The following is a 23,474-nucleotide window of genomic DNA, read 5'->3' on the forward strand; positions in this document are numbered from 1 at the left end:
CTAATATATTTAATTAGTTGCTTTTTGTTTTAATTTTTTGTTAATTCTTATGAAAACCTAATCTTTTTAAAACCAAATTCTCAAAGCAGTCTGTGGAATGGCATATGGCAATTTCAGGGGAACATTATCAATATATTAGATTGAACATAAACCTGCACTGCTCGCTCTCTCTCACATACACACACAAAGACACATTTTTAAAACATGGACCAGATGTTATTTTGTTAAGAGTCCTATTTTGTTTTCAATTGAATAACCACAAAGGCTCTGGCATGATTACTAGAGGTGGAGATTTCCTTTTGTTCTGAAAAAAGGAAACAACAAAAAGTCTTCATGCTAAGTTGAAAAGCATGTGAGCTTTTGTGGTTTTTCAGCACTGCAGGCTCAATTGTGAGATAGGTAGCATTTGTAAGCGGTAAAAAACAACTGCTCCAAGACTTATTTTTCATATGTTAATAGCAAGTGTGGCATATATAGTAGATTATATGGTGGTGTTAGTTACAAAAACCCACATGAGTAGACACAGGACTCCTTAAAATTATTTTGTTCCCCCCAGAAGTGAGGAAAAAGAGGAAGTGACAGACATCTTGAATAGTTCACCAAAGTCTCAATTTTTTTAAATTGTCTAGCACCCTTCCAACACTGGCTGTTATTGTCTTTACTCTTGGGAATAATCTGTCCAGAGCTGACTTTGCTCTTGGGAATAATCTGTACAAAGCCTTTATCCTAACTCCCAGAATATGTTCTCTTTGTATTCTCAAAACTGTTTTTGTTTGATTTTACAAATAATTTCTTCACCCCCAAGGCTCCTGACAAAGTAATGCTAGACTATGCCAGGCAGCATACTGTCCTACCATTGTTTTATCAAGTAAAAATGATGCAAATACTGGCATTTAATGTCTCTGATTGACTTTACATAGACATCTGTCTCCATCTTTTTCAGGCATCTAGTGGCTGAGCTGAGGTGGAAAAATGAGGAAAATGTGCAAGATAGTACAATCATGTATTGTCTCTTGTGTAAGTGAGGCATTTATGTAGTTATGCCATTGTGCACATTATTTTGGCATCACTGCAGTGTGTTGTGGATGCTACAAATCTATCCCCCCCTCAACACATAACTAATCATTAGGAATCTCAGTCTCTTCCGTGGCATTGTGCTATTCTACTCAGTGTGGATTTTGGCAACCTGAGGAAATTTTTTGCTGAAATTCACACTATATAACCTTATCTCAGCAACTGGTATTGAAATGGATTTGGGGAATTCTGGGTTGTAGGAATTGTCTGACCTTAGTTTTTCACTTGTACTGTTTCATGACCTACATAGGTAACATCTTCCATCCTATGAATTTGGGAAGTGAAATATGGTTAGTACTGGCATATATAGATGCTTACCCAAGCCTTCAAACCTGAGCTGCATACTGTATATTGTCTGCCATTGCAATTCTGCAAGAATACAGGATAACAAAAATTTAATGGTGTCTTACTCATCCTAAATCAGCATTGAGTTTGTAGCCTCTCAGGGAGCCGCTTGTTTGAAGAAAATAGTTTTGTCGTTTGTTATATAATGGAGACATTTTCCTAATTCTCATTTCAACAAGACTTTCTTTTTTTTGAAGTGAGAAAGAATGTAACTTAAGTTCCAAAACAAAAAAAGCATAGTATTTTAACATTTAAAAAAGCTCACCTCTGTAACAGTCTATACATTTTACACATTTTGTTTATATTTATTAGCTTCCAGGCATGGCCAGGATTAATGTAGAAAACAATATTAGATTCACATTTCCATGCTAAGAAGTGGTTTAACCAATGGATTGTATGATGTGGAATGTAATTCAATTGTAGCAATATTGTAAACCATTCTCTATATTGTCTCATGTTAAATATTAAGGGCCATTGTTTATACAGATTAGCCCAAATTCAGTTAAACCGTCAGCCTCAGTTTTAAAGAGATGGTCCAGATAGAAACGGGTTCGCACTTTTATTGTTTGTGATTTGTTCTATTTAATGAAGTGATTTCATTTGTTAGAAAATGATCAATAAAGTCTCTAAAAAGTAAAGTTTTTCCTTACAAAGTTGCCTCATAGGATAAATAAAGTAAAGAGGAGTTAGTTATAGCAGTAGCCATTTGTTTGGTGAAATCAATAACTCCTGGGAGAATATAAACACAAATCTTTAATGTTCATTCCTCATAATAATTTAATTGCAACTATGGAATGTGTGAACTTTTTTAAAAGCTGGGTTTGTGAAGATTGGTTTGGACCATCTGTCTTCTTGACACTCGGAGATCTGAACAACTACTGAGCTATGTCGTCGTTTGCATTTTTGAAGTGAGAAATCAATATTTTTTAAAAAACCAAGTTCATATTAAGTTATGTATTAATCAGTCAATCAAAGTCATGTCTTTTTAAAAGGAACAAGCTTGAGGGATATTTTTTAAAAGGAATGATTTTTTTTTCTTATTGATAAAGTGGATAAATTGAGTGAAGAAAGTTGAATGCAAGCAGTTCAAAATCGCCATGTCTCAGAGTCTCAACTGGATATCATTATACCCAATGATAATTCCCTTGGCCTGCTTATTGCCAGACCTTCCCTGATTTTATTTTTTAAAAATATTTTAAAATAATAATAATAGGAATAATGACACAATACCTCTAGCACCATGAAACAAAAATATTTGCCTATCCCAAGTCCTTGGGAAGCACTTGGTGGGTGGAAAAAATGCAAATCCAGTCTAAACAGGTGGCTATGTTAGCAACTATAATGACAGGAAGCTATCATACTTCCAGAAATGCTTCTAGACTCATCCATGTTCCATTAGCAGTTTTTAGAAAGCTCATATAAAGGTGTGTGCTCTGCTTTCTTTGAAAATAGGCAAAGCATACTGATGACTAAAAGGAGTGGAGTAACTGCATCGTTTTGTCTTCTTAAAAGTGTGTGGTTTATAACTAGCCATAGCTACTAAGGCAACCATTTTATAAGAGTATCCGTATGCCAAATATGCCCATTGAACCAAAGACCCAATACTTCTGTTCAATGCCTATCAATATAACATTAGGTTAGTTCTGCCAGATCAGTCCAAATCGTGGCCTAATGTTTTATTTCTTGGATGTTTTATTCAAAATGAGACATGGAGTCATATGCCTTCCCTGCTACTGTTTCTTTGAACAGGTATTTAGAAGTGCTTATATGTTGCTGCAATCCAGAAATAACACTGCACTCTCCATGGCAGACACTAAGACCTCTCTGTCATAAATTTATCCATAACTCTGGGCCGCAAGTGACTCAAAGGGCATTTTAGCAGCAAAACACAGATTTTTAGTAGTATAATCTTTCATTTTTTGTCAAATAAAAAATGACAATTTTTTGTCATTTTTTGAAAATGAAAATAAAACTGAAAATAAATGACCTTAACGTTCACTACTAAGCTATCTCTTGGCACTCCTGTTTTCTTTTTTTGTTCAGTCTCCACTCCCAAAATCTGCCTTAGCAATAGCAATAGCACTTAGACTTATATACCACTTCATAGTGCTTTTACAGCCCTCTCTAAGCAGTTTACAGAATCAGCATATTGCCGCCAACAATCTGGGCCCTCATTTTACCCACCTCGGAAGGTTGACTGAGTCAACCTCATTCTGCAAAAGAGTAACATAACATAACATCATATCAGTGTAGCCTTAGAGGCTGATTGATTGATTGATAGACTAATTCTTGGTAAAATCAAATCCTGACTTTTCATGACCTAGTTCAGTATTCTGATTTCATTAAGGTAGTTAAATACTTTCAGTGTTTTTTTTCCAGGCTGTATTTTTCTGTAGAGACTTATAGTACAGTAGACTCCATGCTTCTATCACAGAAAAGAATTTTAAGACAGGCTGTAAATAAATTTTTAATACTTTCACACATGTCTTGCCCAATTGTTTTGACACAAAGTATGTTGTAAATTGTCAAGTTTATAATTCTAATCTAGCTAAAATTAGACTTTCTAATTAGGTTAGTATCTATTTGTCTGCATTCCCAAAAATGTGTTACTGTTAATGATTGATAAAGCCAAACTAGTATTAAAGAGTGAAAAGGCCTTCTAGAAAATTTATATTCTTAGATGTGTGGGATATAATATTTGCTGAGAGCTTTCTCTGGCAACTTGGTTTCTATTTATTAAACGTCTAAAATATATTAATACACTTTTTCCATAAAAACTGTTCTAGGGTGCTAACAAAAATACAGTTGCAATTACACAATTATTAATATACACAGTGCAATGTACTTAATAAAAGAATTTAGATGTCTGAGTTCAAATTTTCACTTGGCAATGAAATTCATAAAAACACCTTGAACTAGTCAGTCTTTCTTCTACCTCAACTTACCACGCAGAGTTGTGTAACATAGCAAGGAACAACCAAACCATGCTTTTCACCTTGAACGATAATACAAAGGAAAAGGTGGAACAATATGGTAGAACCAGTGATTAGAGTGCTAAATATTAGACTTGTGATGTCCAGGTTCAAGATCATCTTCAGCTATGAGAGCTCATAGGGTGACTTTGAACTATCTTTCAGCCCAACATAACTTACATTGTTGTTGTGGAGAAAATTGAGCAAGGGATTCTGTTCTATGCCACCATGAATCCTTGGAGAAAATAATGACTTGCTTAAGTAAGTAGTGTAATGTTCAGTTGCGGGCATCACACGTTGTGGACTTTAATTAGACTTTGTAGACCACTTTCCAATTAGAGAAGGTTGCTTTAAGCCTGAATTTGGTTTCAAAAGCTGTCTCTAAGCAGCCTACCTGATGGCAAAAACAGCTTGTTCTTTCCCTAACTGCTTTTTCAACAGAGAGGAGGGGGGGGGAGAGAGAGGCAAATAAAAAGGTGTTGCTTTGCCTGCTTTTGATTTCAACCTCATCTGCTCTTAAGTGACTAGAGGCATGTAGCCCATAATGGCACATACTCATGGGCACAGGAGTACTACAGAAAAAAGGAATCTTCATTCCCAATACAATTGTTTGACTCAGCATAATGCAGCTACCTGTTTTAAGTTCCCAGAAACTGAGAATTCATTATAATTCACTGCATTGTCCTTTTGCAACTATTAGTGCAGTTAGATCGGTTGCTTATTTTATTCTTTAATGCAGTTTTTGCATTTTGCCAACCTAGGTATATTAGACTTAAAAGCTTTTAAAACCGTTTGGATGCAAATTACATTAAGGATAAAATATCATAAAGGATAAAAAAAATTTAAAAAATGGCAGAGCAGTGAAACTGTATGGAAATGAAACATTTGCCTTACTTTATTATCTTTTATCAGGAGCTCTAGGCACTTTAGGTTTTAATATTTTTCATTTTGCTTCATTGCTTCATTATTCTGAAACACACATTTCCTTGTTTTGAAACTGTTTTAGTTGTATATTGAGGACACAGAAAATATTTTTCTTCCCACATTTAGCAATATTTAAGTTTCATGTATATGTGTGTATACGAATATACCTCACTGAAATAATTTTCAGTTAGAATCTAAGATATTATTCTTCTGATTTAAAGCACTGAATATGGATACTCAGGGGATTTTTTAATGGCATTATTTCTTATGTGTGTCTCTGTATGGAAATCTATCCTTTTTTCCAGTTCATTTGTTGTTTTAAAGTCTGTAAATCTTCAATTGTCATTTACTAAGAAAAGAGCTCTGCTAGAGGAAATGAAAGACCTGTCTAGTCACATATCCTATTTCTCTTATGATCAACCAGATCCCCAAATGAATCTTGTAAGCAGAATATGATATAGGGGCCAGTTGCTGTTCTTTAACAGCTGGTAGGCACAACTGAAGGAAACACGAGATTATTATGACTAAATGTTTTTAATTATCCATTTAATTTGACTTACTTCCTTTTTGTCCTCAAAGTCAGGAATCTCCAATCTTGGCAATTTTAATGTCAACTCCCAGAATTCCTTAGCCATCCATACAAATCGTAAAGTTGCCAAGGTCAAAGACGCCCCACTGTAAATTGTTAGCCATTATCATGTGGTCATTTATTCATTGTCTTTACTAATTTTTTCACAATTCACCTTTTGTAGAATGAGTATATACTTTAACTTCCAGAAATCTGAGCGATAGCCATGTTGTCTGAGAAATCCCGGGAGAGGAAACACCATAAGATTGGAGCGTGGTCGGCTGCCATAAAACCTAAACTAGGTTTCATATGGTTGTTTTTTTTTTAATTTTAAAGGAAAACATCCATTCACAACCTACACACATGCATGAAACATTCCTATCTTCATGTGTGACATTGCCCCAACTCTCTTGCATCAACATCTGCAGATGCAATCTTTACTTCTCCAGAACAGAAAAAACTATTGAATATGTCCTGCTACTAAAAGGTTGCCCATTCCTTACATAAGATAAACAATAAGCCATTGGAGATGATAGCTTTGAAACTCATTCCAAGTATGAGGTTAATTACTAAAAGGCTACAGGCTAGGAAAGGAATAACGGTCAAGTTAGACAGATCTTTCTAAAAGATGGCACATAAGATGGCACATTTATCAGGTAGGCAGGTTGTTTGCAGTGCTTGAAGAGATAACGCATCTTAAACAGCCTCCTGGGGCACATAACTGTCTGAAAGGCCTGCCCTCATGGAAATCTAAGGCCATTTTTGTGTGTGTGTGTACCTAAAAGTAATCAAGGAAGTGTTCCTCAGGTTGTTTTACCCTTCAGAGGTCCTTGGAAGAGGTTAGTTCCTGCACATATTTATCTATCATCTTGGGCTAAGCATGCGCCAGAAATTTACTTATATGGATCAGTAATATACTGAGGAGCATATTGGAAAACACAATTTTGTATTCAATGCTAAGTTATAGCAATTTTTTTTTAAAAAAAGAAAAGCTTTATAATGGGATGCCTACAAATATTTGATCCATGGTAGAAGGGGGACCATCAACCTGCCTGAATTCATGAAGGAATACTGTCTTTCAGAGTACTAACTGGGATAGTTTAACCAATGAACCAACATAAGGCAGTTTCTAGTGTTCCTTCTGTAGGCAGTTATGAGTAGAGCTAGGATTCAAACTGGCAGATTGTCTTCAATTTATCACCACAATTGCGCCCAAAATTTCTGTTACTAAGTGAGACAGTTGTTAGGTGAATTTTGCCCCGTTTTATGACTTTTCTTGCCACAATTGTTAAGTGAATCACTGCAGTTGTTAACATGATTGTGAAGTGAATCTGGCTTCCCCATTGACTTTGCTTGTCAGAAGGCGGCAAAAGATAATCACATGACCCCAGGAGACTGCGACCATCATAAATATGAATTAATTGCCAAGCATCTGAATTTTGATAATGTGACCATGGGGATATTGCAATGGTCATAATCTCTTGAATCCTTTCTACCCAAAGCTCTTTCCATAGTTTTAGATTGCTCTCATACAGAGGTGCGGGTTTTTTTCTTAAGAAATAAGAGTTGGACTGCCTGTGGCTTTAGTATTTTAAATGCATAAAGGTCAAGTTTCTGAGTTGAGTTTATCTCCTGCTGCCTTTAGAGACACACTTGTGCTGAAGGTACTTGAAAGGAACCGCATCTATGTGAAACAATAATATTTATTTATTTATTTATTTATTTATTTATTTATTTATTTATTTATTTATTTATTTATTTATTTATTTATTTATTCAATTTATATGCCGCCCCTCCCCAAAGACCCAGGGCAGCTCACAATACACTCAAAAAATCACTATAAAAACACTTAAAAATTAAAAACATTAAAGACATTAAAACCCATTCACACCATTCATGGCCGGATCTCGTCAGATCGCAAAGCGAGATCAACGGCCCCAGGCCTGCCGGAAATTACTATTGCTCTGCAATTACTTTTGGAACAGTCTTATAGAAAATTGCTATCTTCCCCTCTTGAATTAATGTGTGAATCTATGCTTAGCTATCAATTTTGGTACTTTTCTGGATATTTATTTATTCATTCATTCATTCATTCATTCATTCATTCATTCAACTTATATACCACCCTTCTCCCCAGGGGGACTCAGGGCGGTGGACAGCCAAACTTAAAACACATATAGTACAAAAGTTAAGAAAAAACTAAAATAAATTAAATCATCGGCATTTGCAATTTAAAATCCCAGATCTGCAAAATCGAAAAGTTCCCAATTTAAAAGTCAGAATCAATAAAATCGAAAATTTAAAAACCCCATTAAAACCATTTAAGCTAGGCCAGCTTGTTGGGATAAATAAGTCTTCAGGGCCTTTCGGAAAGCGCGGAGGTCCGGCATCAGTCGTATTCCAGGAGGTAGCTCATTCCACAGGTTGGGTGCCCCCACAGAGAAGGCTCTCCCCCTGGGGGCCGCTGGCCGACATTGCTTGGCCGACGGCACCCTGAGGAGGCCCTCTCTGTGTGAGCGTACTGGCCGGTGGGAGGTTATCGGTAGCAGGTGGTCTCACAGGTATCCCGGCCCTATGCCATGGAGCGCTTTAAAGGTGAGAACCAACACCTTGAAGCGCACCCAGAAGACCACTGGGAGCCAGTGCAACTCGCGCTGTGGCTCCCATAATCACCCGCGCAGCTGCATTCTGGACCAGTTGGAGCCTCCAGGTGCACCTCAAGGGCAGCCCCATGTAGAGAGCATTACAGTAGTCCAGGCAAGACATGATGAGGGCATGGGTGACTGTGCATAAGGAGTCCCAATCCAGAAAGGGGGGCAACTGATAGAAGGCCCCCCTGGCCACGGCCGTCATATGCCCTTCCAAAGACAGCCGTGAATCCAGGAGGACACCTAAGTTGTGAGCCCCCTCTGTGTGGGCCAGTAACTCACCCCCAGTAGCCAGCGATGGCACCAGCTGGCTATACCGGGACGCCGGCATCCACAGCCACTCAGTCTTGGAAGGGTTGAGTTGAAGCCTGTTCCTCCCCATCCAGACCCGCATGGCTTTAAGGCACTGGGACATCACTTCGAGGGCATCATTGGGGTGGTCAGGGGTGGAGATGTACAGCTGAGTATCATATGTGTACAGTTGGCAATGCACCCCAAAACCACGGATGATCTCACCCAGCGGCTTCACATAAATGTTGAACAGGAGTGGTGAGAGGACTGACCCTTGCAGCACCCCGCAAACGAGGCGCCTCGAGGTCGACCTCTGCCTCCCTGCCAACACAGACTGCGACCGGTCGGAGCGATAGGAGGAGAACCACCGCAGCACAGTGCCTCCCATCCCCAAGCCATCCAGCCGACGCAGAATGCACAATCATATTGTGATGCAATTGTTGATTATTTAAACCTATACAAATAAAATAAAATAAATATATAATAAATACTTCAATATTCAATTTGAAAGAAAACACAGCTCATTTTCTGTCTCACCCTTGTGCATTTCATCTACCAATCAAACCAAATGCATCCCCATACCCAGCCTAGAATGCCTGGTTTGATCTCACCAGCCACATTTATAAATGAATTCTTGCCATGTTATCTCTGTGTGGCGTTTTTGAAGAACTTCTTCCACACTATGAAGCATCAAGGATTTCTGCATGTAATGTGCAAGTTTCTTTCACTCCTTCAGTTAAGGCTATATTGGAGAAATGAAGGAGAGGATGTTGTGCATGTGTGCAGATGTGCAGAGAAAGAGCCTTATGATCCTTGAAATCCAGTACAGTACAAGCAGTCCTCAACTTACGAACACAATTGAGCACAAAATTTATGTTGCTGAGTGAAACATTTAAGTGAATTTTGCCCCATTTTACGACCTTTCTTGCCACAGTTGTTAAGTGAATCAATGCAGTTGTTAAATTAGTAACACGGTTGTTAAGTGAATCTGGCTTCCCCCCTGACTTTGCTTATCAGAAGGTCACAAAAGGTAATCATATGACTCTGGGACATTGCAACCGTCATTAACATTAATATGAGTCAGTTGCCAAGCATCTGAGTTTTGACAATGTGACCATGGGGATGTTGAAATGGTCAGAAGTGCAAAAAATGGTCATAAGTCACTTTTTTCAGTGCTGTTGTAATTTTGAACGGTCACCAAATGAACTGTTGTTAAGTCAAGAACTACCTGTATATTTCACAGAATGTAGGAAACTCTCAACTTTGGCCGAAGCATCTTTGCTCCTCCAAGAGATTATTGGTGTTTTCTATTCACTAATCTCATTGCTGTATCTCAAATCTTGCCCCCAAGAAATAGCCACACAGTGCCCCAAGCAACTCTTTCTCTTTTCAAATGAAGCAGTAAGAGCAGCTCACAGTAAATCCATTCCCAAAGCAGACGAGAAAAGAATTTTTTCTTGTTAGGAACAGGTATTCGGGACTATTATTTGCTTTTTACAGTCGGCTTGGGTTTATTTGCATCTAGACTTGGGCAGGATATGAGGTAGGGATTCTAGAATCAAAGTGATGTCATTTCCTCATGGATAAAGTCTGACTCTACAACTAACCTTTAAATAGATCTTTCACAATTGTCCTGGAAAAAGTACTTTGAAATGACTTTTCTTTTAAAAATGTACACTGATGTGGAGTTGCGGCTGAAAACATGAGGAATACCATCTATTGGAAACAGAGGTTCTTCACTCACCATCTTGGCCTAACTTCTTATTAAGATAAGCATATAAAGCTATAATTTAGTATGTTATCTAAAACTGATTCGTTAAATGAAAGTTCTTTATTATGTTGTTGTATGTAGAATTACTTTGTTACAGATATGATTGAAACTAGTTTTTCTTCTAAAAGTATTGATTTTTTGTGGATTAAAAAAAACATTAAAATTGACTTGTGGGAGCTGGACACGAAATTTTAAAATTACATTGTGATTTTTAATCTTAGGTTTCCAAATGTAATTTTGTTATAATTTTAAAAAGTTATAGATAACAATTTTTCTTATGTTTCAAGAGGTGTCATATTTTTATGAAAAAAAGACAAATGTTTCCATGCTTTGAATAGTAACTTGCGGAATACTAGAATCTGTTTGATCATCAAAATGGGGGATTTGTACAAAAAGGGGGAGGGGGATCATATAAAATTCAAACTAGAGCATCAGTGAAAATCAGAGTCTTAGATTTTTTAAATTATTTCCTTCTCTGCCCTAAATGTTGATTTCCTATTTTCCCCTGGTGTACAGCAGAGACTTTATTTTATCTGACATTAGAATTAGGCAATTGAAGTATGAAGTATCTTGAAGTGACCATGCAAGTTCGGAGGTGAGTTTTCCAAAAGAAACAGATTGTCTTCCGAAATACATCTTTCAGAAGTGATACATGAGCAATGGGTTTTCTTGTGTTCTGGGCATCATCCAACAACAGTTTCGTTAAGTTCTTAAAGAGATACAATACATTTCCCTTCTTGTTTATAATGCAGGAAGAATATTCTTCGATTCTTGGATGCCGAAAGAGACATCTCAGTCGTCAAAAGCAGTTTCAAGCCTGGAGATGTAATCCACTATGTGCTAGACAGACGTCGTACACTAAACATTTCTCGGGATTTGCATAGCCTCCTTCCTGAAGTTTCTCCAATGAAGAATCGTCGATTTAAGACATGTGCTGTTGTAGGAAATTCTGGCATCCTTCTGGATAGTGGGTGTGGAAAAGAGATTGACAGCCATGAGTTTGTTATAAGGTGAGCCTTTTATCTTTTGCTTGACAGATTGCTTATTACTTCAACAGCAATGAACAGAAATGCTTAACTTGGAATGATAGCTCAGAATTTCTGGAATATATCTTTCACTCTATGATGCCCAAATTAAAGATGTTTCAGTAGGAAAGGAACAGGGCTGTCTATATATTATGAATGAGAAATTGCACTGTTGGAGACAGTTGGAGATTGGTGATGCTGTTTCTAGATCTGCTTTTTCTCTTTATAAAGGCAAAATAATTATTTTGATAGAACTGGCTCCACAAAGAGAAAATGTTTTCAATTTCTCCCTCTTGACAGTCATCATAATAGAAAATTACCATATTTATTTACTATACATGCATTATCTATGGTTACGTTTGAAGAAATACACTAGGGAATAGCCAAATAATTCCCATTAAGGGAATTGTTAAAATTTCCTACCTAAACTCTTATATGCTGTACTGCACTGAAAAGGCGTCTTAACTACATGCACAAATATGTTCATTTATCTCATTTTAATAATTAGTTTCTTCAAAATTGAATGTCATACATTGTCAAAGATCAGCAAGAAAAAATGCAGGTAAATGCAGGTAAAATAAATCTAATTAAAAATAATACAAGGCATGTGGGAACTTAAAAAGTTAAAGGTGTTCCTGTGGTTTTATTTCATTAGTCGTGACCAACTTTAGGGGGTGATTCTCATCTCTGTTTCTTAAGCCAAAGAGCCAGCATTATCTAGAGACAAAAGACAAAGAACTACCACATCTCTAGATTGGGAACTACAGAAGCTAATAAAATCAATTAGATATAATTTATGCTCACTGTATTTTCTAAGTAAGAGTTTATTAGATCTATAGGTATCAAATTATAGAATGGGAACAATCCAGTCAAAATTTAACAATATTAAGTTTCATATTTCAATAATCTTTGCAGGCTCTCCTTCTCCATTATATCACCATATTTTCTTATTTATTAATAATATTTGTGCAGTTATTTGCATTTTGCAGGGAGTAGGTAAAATAATTGTGTTGAGTTTGTGCAACTCTTGCACTTAATTTTATAATCCCCTCCCCAAATATAAATAAAGATATCATCTTCTCCATTAACATTACCATAGCATTGACTTCTTGTAAACTTTAGAAATAAGTTTTGGGAGGTGGGGCAGAGTGGCTGTCAGATACAAGAGTTCTTTGTTCCTTTGTGATATTTTTTTTTCAGGCAGTTATCTTTTCAAAGTGAATGTTGTTATTTCTTCTAGGAAGTGAAAAGTTCTGTTTAAAAAAAACCTACAACTTGTACAGTTTCTTCGTTTTGCTGTATTTATACCATTATTTAAAATAATTGTTGTTTTGGTTACTTTTTCTTTAAATCAAAAGATATTCTTCTCTATGCCAGTCAGAGATAAGATACCAAGGATGATGGTAGACATGTATACTTAACACTTGGCTGAATAACTTATCGTCTTGCAGATGTTTCTGAAGTATAAGTAATAGATACATGTCACTTGTTGCTGGGGTACAAATGAATTCAAATCAAGTTAGCTAACATAATTCATCTAATTTCTAGAATGCTTTCTGAGTTTAAGAGGAACACATTCAAGTGAAAAAACATTGCAAAGTTTATATATAGGTGTGTGTGTATCTGTTACATGCAGAAACTAAATATTTATACCCATGTGTTTTTATAGATCTAGACAGAGCTATAAAACACTCTAGTACTCTTGATGATCTGTTCATTGCATCACTATCTAATATAATTTATTCATCTTTTTATTAATGGTATCACCTGTTGTTATCATTTAAAGAGAGGTTTTTCAATTACTCTTGAGCATGGAATATCTTGTGATGTCTTCATTTTTCCTTGTAGTCAGAATGGACTGCTGCATTGTCATTCATATATGAGATTCTGGTTATGTGTATATTGTTTCCCTTTTTGCATTAATGAAGGCAGAGGAAATGCTCATAGAATTATTTCATAGCTTGAACTTAATTCAAGAATTTGTTCTTTGGTGTGAATTGTGAAGTTGGGTTGAGTTGTATCGAGAAGATTTAGATCTACTGCATTCCATGTATTTTTAATCATCGATTTTATTTATTTTTATTTCTCTTTAGATGTTTTTATCCTGCCTTTATTATTTTTATAAATAACTCAAGGCAGCAAACATATCTAACACTCCTTCCTCCTTCTATTTTCTCTACAACAACACCCTTGTGAAGTGAGTGAGAATGACTGGCCCAAAGTCACCAAGGCAGGTTTCTTTCTTAAGGTAGGACTAGATCTCACAGTCTCCTAGTTTCTAGCCTGGTGCCTTAACCACTAGAACAAATTGGAAATGTCAGTATATGTGATATAAGCCTTCTACATGCTGAATACTTTGTTGACATGTAAATATAGATTCCCAGAATTCCTCAATCTACATGTCTTTTGCTGAAAATTCTGTTCATCATATCCAGAAATGCTAAAACTGGGTACGCTAATATATCATACTATACAGCATTCTAAGCCATTGCACAACTTTTTTTTCCAAAGGGATTTTTTTTTCTATCATAGAATGTTGTTCTCTATTGTACCAAGCCAGATCTGGACCATTTTTGGACTGCTTTTCTAGATCCAAGATAAATATTGAAATAATGAGATACACAGACACAATTAATAATAATTAATAATTAATAATACAATTAAATTAGTTCATTTAACACAGGAAACACATGTTCCAGTCCACTGTCTGTTAGTTCCTTCCTGCTTTTTTTCTAAAGTTGATGGAGATAGATAGATAGATAGACAGACAGACAGACAGACAGACAGAAAGAAAGAAAGAAAGAAAGAAAGAAAGAAAGAAAGAAAGAAAGATCTATCCTTTCTACATAATATATAATATAAAATCTTCCTTTTTGTCAAGGAAAAAGGGGGGGGGAGTTTCAGTCTGTTCGTATATACAAACCAACCAGTACCATAGTGTTATTTCATAATCTTCACATCTTGTGAACCCTTCTTGGCTGCAAACCCAAGATTAGCTCTAAAAGTAAACATGTCTACTGTCTGAGTAATAGGTATGTACAGAAAACACTTTATTCTAAGCTTGAGATGTAACAGCACCAATTAAAATGTGACTTTATTCAAGCATCTTTATTCCAACAGAAAAAAAATTAAATGTTTTGAGTGTACTGCTAGAGGAATTCAGAACAAGCCTTTGCTCCCTACATTTTTATCCTGAACTCAAAAAACTCACATGGAGTAAGTTCATGTTGGGGGTTTTTTTTGAAGGGTGTTTGAGGAAGCAAAACATTAAAATTTAATCAATAAAGAAATGAATAAAAACAAAGATGGACTATTTGATTCAAGAATTCCTTTCTGAGATTTATGTTGATGCATGCGCATTTGGAAATTTAAGTTGAAAATAGAGAGCATTGATTGATTTCAAAATCTCATTGTTCCTTACTGTGGAACCGTGATGGCGAACCTATGGCACGCATGCCAGAGGTATATGCAGTGCCCTCTCTGATGGCATGCGAGCAGTCAACCCAGTTGAGCTCTGCTGCACATGCATGCGCACTTCCCGCCAGCCAGCTGGTCTTTGGGTGTCTGCCGCACGTGTGGTGGGGAGGGTGCTGTGGGGATGGCACGCATGCACGGGGGCATTTGTGGGGGGCATGTGTGCGCCAGCGGGTACATTGCATTTTGGATGTTCAGGTGCACGCACATTGCATTTTTGGCATTCTGGTGCATGCATGCATTCGTGCACGCGCACTTTGGGCACTCGGTCCAGAAAAGTTTAGCCATCACTGCTGTAGAACATTTCGAACATTATGAAATGAAATTCAGCGTGGCTGAGAGCTGAAATGATGTGAGATATCTATTTAAAATCATTAAAAATCAATACTAACAGTATCATTGGGAAGTGGTTTAGATCTGGAAGAATAAATAATATCAATGTTTTAAAGAGCATTTCAGATATGTGTCGTTTAGATAGAAATCTAATCATTTCAGAATGGCATGCAGATCTACAAAAACTCATTCTCAGCTAAAAGACGCTAACATATGAGAATACTATTAACCCTACAAATGAGATCATTCAAGTCAACATCTAACACAGTTGAAAGTAGTGCAGTTTAGAAGGACTATTCTAAAGTTCTTCTGCCTGTCTTCTGTCAACCTTCTGAGGTGGTCCAGTCAAGAAGCAAACTCAGAAGTTCTAGTTCAGTCTTTATTATAAGGTTACATTAACAGAATCTTGCAACCGAAAAGTACATTTCTCACTCATTACTTTTACAGCCCAAGAAATTAGGGAGGGTCCCATTGGAGACATTTGCCGTGCCCACATTTCTTCTGCGGGCTTAATTCAGCTACATTTGGGGGTCTTCTCATTCTGTTGAATGGGACTGGACTTTTTCCCCAAACTCCTGTCCTGAAAATGCCACTGTTTGAATGAGAGAATTAAATAAGTGATAAACATCGTTGCGTTGAATTATCCCTCTCTCTCTATATTGTAAATATAAAAAAACCATCAGGACATAGTTTTTCTCAGGAGGCTAAAATAAGGTTTTAATACAAAACTTAACATGGTGCCTTCTCTTCCCCCCCAAATTTACCTATGTTCCTTTTGCTTATTTTTTCATGTCATTTTCAACCACTGCTAGATGTGTCTCTTCAACAATGGAGTGAGTCTGAGCGCTATGTTTAAACATCAGTCATGCAACTAGGAACTGAGAATGTGAGTTGTTGTTTTTTTCCCCTTTCTGATCTCTCCAGTCCAAAATAATCTCTCCCAGCATGCCAAAAGCAACACTGATACTGTATAACTATCAAGGAGCATCCATAAATGGGGTTATTCAATAATCAAATTCATGTTCTTGAGGCAGCCCAAGTTAGTTTTGGATATAAATCATGAACCCTGGTTCATTTTTTTTTAATTTGATTTATATGCCGCCCTTCTCCGGAGACTCAGGGCGGCTTACAGTGTGTTAAGCAATAGCCTTCATACTTTTGTATATTTATACAAAGTCAGCTTATTGCCCCCACTAAAAGCATTTAGTTCATGCTTTTCTAATTCCTTATTAATAAGCATCCAAATGTAAATATATTAATTTTTCTAGAGTTATGTGAATTTCATCAGGTGATTTATTTAATTAACATTAATCATGTGTTCATAATAGATTAATATTAATCAAGATCATGTGAAGTGTTAGTACCGCTTTATAATGGCTTAGCAAGACCACACTTGGAATATTGCATCCACTTCTGGTCTCCATGATATCAAAAAGATGTTGAGATTCTAGTACAGAGTACAGAGAAGATCAATAAAAATGATTAGGGGGAAACTATAAGATAAAATATATGAAGAATGGTATCAGGAGTTGAGTATGTCTAGTCTAATGAAAAGAAGGACTAGGCGTGACATCATAGAAATGTCTCAATATTTGAAGGGCTGCCACAAAGAAGAAGGGGGTCAACCTATTCTCCAAAGCAGGACAAAAAGCAAAGGATGGAAACTAATCAAGGATAGAATCAACCTAGATTTAAGAATAAATTTCTTGACAGTTAAGACAATTAACCACTAGAACAGCTTGTCTCCAAAAGTTGTGGGAGTTTATCATTGGAAGTTTTTAAAAAGAGATTGGACAGCCATTTGTCTGAAATGGTATAGGGTTTCCTGCTTGAGTAGGGTGTTTAGACTAGAAGACCTTCAAAGTCCCTTCCAACTGTGTTATTCTGTTAACTTGGCACTGACTGATCTTTATTCAGCTGTTGGCAGAGGTTTGTTTCTTCAGTTTTAAAGTCTAGTGAACTAACAAAAATACCAGCAATATTATTCCAAATTACATGTCCTTATGGGACATAGAAGGTTAACTGCAAAGGATAGTTGGATTTATTATTTGGGCAACAGCTGTTTTCAAATTATTTCAATTTTTTTTTTGAAGATCTGCTTCAATATTTATCATCCAGCTATATTTATAACCTTTTATTCTGATACCTGTTCAGAATGAAAAAGGAAGAAATAGCCTTAGGGCAAAGCAAAATCTTGTTTTGATGCCCATAACTTCTTCATTCTGTAAAAAAGAGTATATCAAAACTTCTGTAAAATAATAGTTGTGGTTTCCAGGAACATTTTGAAAGTGATGGATTTTCACCCAAGTCACTTGATTTCTGAATTTAAAAAATAGGTTTTGTGGTTATTAAACAATGTTTTGTTTTCAGATACTACAGAAAGAATTACGCTTCTCATGCAGTGCATCATTTTGTTTTCACCTTTCCTACTGGAAGATGAATGTGTTATTAGACATTTAATAAAGACAAGAACAATTAGATAACTCTCTCTCTCTCTCTCTCTCTCTCTCTCTCTCTCTATATATATATATATATATATATATATATATATATATATATGACTGATTCAAATGAAAAAAAATCTCAAAAACAAAAGATGTATACAACATTAATGTAGAATTAACTCGATACATTTATAATATTAAAATTAGTTTATATAATAGTATACACTGCTCCATCTACTCATTTAATGAAAAAACATTTCACAGAGAGATATTGTCAGGGATCAAACACCATTTTCTCTGCAGTTTAGAAAATGCATAGATGTAACTGCTTATAGTAGTACTCATATTGTTTCATAAACACTGGTTGAGGTGATTGGTTTAAGTTGAAGGCACTGGTTTAAGTTCAACTGGAATTCAGGCAGTGATATTGATGTAGTTATGCTTTCTTAGCCTAACCAACTCAATGGTTTTTGTTGAGATAAAGCAAAAGGGGGAGTTCCCATATATGTTGCTTGAGCTTCTAGAGAAAAGATAGGATAATGTTCCTCTTGGAACAGTAGCAATTATAGAGATGGACTCCTTCACAACTTTTAAAGATATGCCACTTATTCTATATCAGCTTGCTTAGTTTAGTTGCAGTTTTAGTTTTTAAACAAGAAAAATTACATTGAGTACAGTTTTGTGATTTTTCAGAAAATATCAGCAGTGAAAACTGAACAAACAGTAGAATACCGCTAGTGTGAATTTTCAACAGCTGAATGGGGGAGTGCTGTGAACATAATGTAAAAATTATATTCTATTTGCTTAAATTATGTTAACAAAACAAGCTAAGGTGTTAAAATGTATTATGGAAGAAAACAAAGGTGTTTCTATTTTTTTCCCTCTTACTGTTTTAAAAAGTACAATGCGGTTGCCAGTAAAGTCAGTGGACAGATTAATTCTTAAAAACATCAGATACAACTGAAAACCACTTGTAAAACAAATAATGAACAAGCATAATAAAAATAAGGGAAACCCAGTAAATCATTAGAAATGTATCATATTCTGTATACAATGAAAAGTTAACAAGGTGCCATTGGTGAAACTAGGTTTATTTGATCAGCAGTGGCATAATTTCTTCTACATTTAGTTTGAGGATATCTTTTTGTGTTTGTGTATATTTATACACATATATATTTTATGCATATTTAATATGTGGATGGAAAGTTAGAGTAGTACATGATTAGGGTGACCTGCTCCCTCCTCCACCTGGAAGCGCGGGATGACCCCTTGCAGGGCCGAGCTGAGGATTTTGTGCAGTATCTGTATGACAGAATCGCTCAGATTCGGGAAGGGCTGGCCTCTGACTGGGTATGTCCGGATGGGATGACTGAGGCAGGTCTTGAGAGTGTTATCTGGGGGGAGTTCGATCCAGTGGCTCCCAAGGACATGGACAGGGTCCTGGGACGGCTGAATGTGACTACATGTTTATAGGACCCGTGTCCCTCCTGGTTGGTACTGGCTTCCCGGGAGGTGACATGAGGCTGGCTCCAGAAGATTGTTAACGCTTTTTTGAGTGAGGGGGTCCTGCCGGCCGCTTTGAAAGAAGCGGTTGTGAGGCCCCTCCTCAAGAAGCCCTCTCTGGATCTGGCTGTTTTGGCTAACTATCGTCCAGTCTCCAACCTTCGTTTCGTTGCGAAGGTTGTTGAGAGTGTGGTAGCGCAACAGCTTCCCCGGTACCTGGATGAAGCTGTCTATCTAGACACGCTCCAGTCCGGCTTCCGACCTGGGCACAGCACGGAAACAGCATTGGTCGCGTTGGTGGATGATCTCTGGAGGGCTCGGGATAGGGGTTGCTCCTCTATCCTGGTCCTGTTAGACCTCTCAGCGGCTTTTGATACCATCGACCATGGTATGTTGCACTGGTTGGCGGGGGTGGGGGTGGGGGGCACCGTTCTGTGGTGGTTCTCCTCCTACCTCTCTGACCGGTCGCAATCTGTGTTGACGGGGCAGCGGTCGACCCCGAGGCACCTTGCTTGTGGGGTGCCACAAGGGTCGGTCCTCTCGCCCCTTCTGTTCAACATTTATGTAAAGCCGCTGGGTGAGATCATCCGTGGCTTCGGGGTGGAGTTCCATCAGTATGCTGATGACACCCAGCTGTACATCTCCACCCCAGGCCACCCCAACGATGCCCTTGAAGTGATGTCCCAGTGCCTGGAGGCCTGCGGGCCTGGATGGGGAGAAACAGGCTCCGACTCAACCCCTCCAAGACCGAGTGGCTGTGGCTTCCGGCGTCCCGATATAGCCAGCTGACGCCATCGCTGGCTATTGGGGGCGAATCACTCGCCCCCACGGAGAGGTCTCGTAACTTGGGCGTCCTCCTGGACGCACAGCTGTCTTTAGAAGATCATTTGACAGCTGTGGCCAGGGGGGCTTTTTATCAGGTTCGCCTGATTCCCGTAGATCGGGACTCCCTACGCACAGTCACTCAGGCACTCGTCACTTCCCACCTGGACTACTGCAACGCTCTCTACATGGGGCTCCCCCTGGGGTGCACCCGGAGGCTCCAGGTGGTCCAGAACGCAGCCGCGCGGGGGATTATGGGGGCGACGAGGCGCTCCCATGTGACACCTCTCCTGCGTGAGCTGCACTGGGTCCTGGTGGTCTTCCGGGTGCGCTTCAAGGTGTTGGTGACCATCTTTAAAGCGCTCCATGGCTTAGGGCCGGGGTACCTACGAGACCGCCTTCTGCTACCAATAGCTTCCCACTGGCCAGTACGCTCACACAGAGTGGGCCTCCTCAGGGTGCCGTCCACCAGACAATGTCGGCTGGCGACCCCCCGGGGGAGAGCCTTCTCTGTGGCGGCGCCCACCCTCTGGAACAACCTCCCCCCAGAAATACGTACAATAACAGACCTCCGGATTTTTCGTCAGGCCCTGAAAACCTATTTATTTCAACTAGCTGGGCTGGCTTGAGTTAAATTTTAAATTGATTTTAAATTGGGTTGTTTTAATTTATGGCCAAAATATCTAATTATTTTAAACTGTTTTTAAATTTTGTATGTCCTGTTTTTTACTTTGGCTGTTCGCCGCCCTGAGTCCTATTTGGAGAAGGGCGGTATAGAAATTGAAACAAATAAAATAAAATAAATAAATAAATAAATTGCACTATTGGAAGTTCTGAAAAGCAAGGTTAGGGTCAGATCATCATGGAGGAAATCTATATAGTAAATAAGATTCAGCAATGACTTATTGCATATGATCATTTAATTCATGTACGTGTACACACAAATACACACAAACATATACAGTTCTCACTGCCATTACACCAAAATAAGTACTGTATTTTTCGGAGTATAAAACGCACCGGACTATAAAACGCACCCACCTTTTTTGGTAAGGAAAACAAGAAAAGGAAATCTGCCTCTACGTCTGCCTCCCAGCAATTTTGCCTCTATGCAGCAAATAGCCTGCTTTACTTTCATTTTTGTTTTCAGCATAACTTGATTAGTACAAGAAAAAAAAATCTGCTCCAACAATTTATCTCCTTGCAGCAAGCAGCAGAGCCCTGCGCAAAATAGCTGAGAGTCGGGAGGCTGATTCAATCAACTTGTGCTAATTAGACTGTACTGAAGCTGAAAGGAGCTGTTTCTTTTTGCTGCTTACTACAAGGAGGTAACTGCTGGGAGGCAGAGACCAAAGGGTGGGGGCCAGTGGGTGGGCAGGGCTACATTTGGTGTATAAGACACACCTAAATTTTTACTCCCTTTTATGGGGGAAAAAGGCGCGTCTTGTACTCTGAAAAATACGGTATATACTTCTACAGATGTTAACTTCTTTCTTACTGGTTCCTGGGCATGAGATGTTATTGTATTGTTTTTCTCATTTACAGTTTTTTTATGAGCAATTAAAACTTCATATCACAATAATATATCATATAAAACAGCATAAGATACAATTCCAAAATGTTTCTCTTTAGCGATACAGGCCTATTTACCTAGTCATAATTTACATTTTCACAAAGTCTTCAATATTTATTTTATTTTCTATATACTGCTTTGTCTTTTTTTCTTTCCCTCTTTTTATTCAGTTAACTGCCTCTTCCCTATCCCCTCACATTTCTCTCTCTCTCCAACTTCCTTTTCTATTCCATCTGCCCTGATAATTTTTAATACAATGCAAGTAACCTACCTTTTCAGCACAGTGCATGCCAAATTGTGGTTGCTTATTTTAGATATTTATTTCTATGCTACCAGAATCCAAAGACACCTGGCATTTTGCGTATAAAACAGCAGAAACAAAAGTACCTTAGAGATATAATCATCTCTACGAGCATTACAAATATTTCAGAATAATTCCATTTTAGCTGCCTTCCAAATAAAAATTGCATTACTTTTTCCAGATGTAAAATTTTAAACAATGTTTTAACACTAAAAGTACCTGTTCTGTGTTATTAGTTGCCACACTTCTAATATTTAAATTTTGGTATTTATTTATTTATTTGTATGACATCTTTATTATTTTTACAATTAACTCAAGGTGGCAAACATATCCAACATACCTTCCTCCTCCTATTTTTCCTCCAACAACAAACCTGGAAGGTAGGTAGAGCTGAGAGAGTGGCTGGTCCAAAGTCACCCAGCTGGTTTTCATGGCTAAAGCAGGATTTATGCTCACAATCTCCTGCTTTCTAGCCTGATGCCTTAACCACAAAATAAACTGGTTCTATAAAAATATGAGTCCTTATTTATTTCTGTTAGATGTCAAGTTGAGTATAATTCTGTTTAAAGGTTTTGTTTAAAGTCATACTCTTTAAACAGTATAACAATACCCTGTCTAAAGTAAATGTTAGTGTAATATCTATAGCCAGGATAAATTTACATTAGTCTGGGATTATGTTGGTGGGGTTTGATGAAGGCATGTTCACTCATATACCCCAAAGGTCTTGCACTCTTCCTTATATGAAAAGGAGAAGATTGTAAAAAGGGCATTATCTACATGGTGTTTTTCTTTATATGAAAGGGTTATGTTGGGTTTTGCATGAGATTCTTATCCCAGTCAGAGTATAAATGTCTCCATAAAGCATGTAGATTGATCATTTACTGTCAAATAATTGTGATTTTTTTTTTTTAGAAAAGCCCAATTTTTAGAAAAAAGATTATTTTTTATTTGATGGCTAAAGACCATAAGAGTTCCAGAAGATTGTAAATCGAAGAATTATTGGAAGAGACATTGAAGTCTAGCCCCATCAACTGTATCCATCAACCGTTACCTTCATTGTCATATTCCACAAATATTTGTTTAACTCGCCTTATAAGAGCGGTCAGATGTATGAACAAAGAACTTATAAATATGAGGGAACATTAGATAGTCTCCTAATAATTAGATCAGTGGTCCCCAACCTTTCTGGCTTGGACCAGCAGAGGGGAAGGGGGGATGGTTCTGTGTGAGCAGCAGACACATGCAGGCAAGCCCACATAGCTCAATTTGTGCATACTGTGGGCACGCGTGCCTGCTGCTAACTCAAATGCAATTTTGAGTGTAAGCCCGCTGTTTGCATAAATGTAGTCTTGCACATGAGTGCAAGTATCAGCTCCTCGCACAGATAGAGCTTTGCACCTGTACTC

At 37.6% G+C, this 23,474-nt stretch overlaps 1 protein-coding gene across 1 annotated transcript in view; it reads left to right on the plus strand.

Annotated features, from left to right (window-relative positions):
• The window catches only part of ST8SIA4 (ST8 alpha-N-acetyl-neuraminide alpha-2,8-sialyltransferase 4), a 91,194-nt gene that overhangs the window by 21,630 nt on the left and 46,090 nt on the right, over positions 1 to 23,474 (plus strand). Inside the window, exon 3 of the mRNA XM_070938761.1 lies at positions 11,346 to 11,603. Coding sequence (XP_070794862.1) covers positions 11,346 to 11,603 — 258 coding nt within the window. The remainder of the gene's footprint in view (positions 1 to 11,345; positions 11,604 to 23,474) is intronic.

This window comes from Pituophis catenifer, unplaced genomic scaffold (genome assembly GCF_029215685.1).
Source record: "Pituophis catenifer annectens isolate HBS135680 unplaced genomic scaffold, rPitCat1.0.hap2 SCAF_2, whole genome shotgun sequence".
Classification (NCBI taxonomy): domain Eukaryota; kingdom Metazoa; phylum Chordata; class Lepidosauria; order Squamata; family Colubridae; genus Pituophis; species Pituophis catenifer.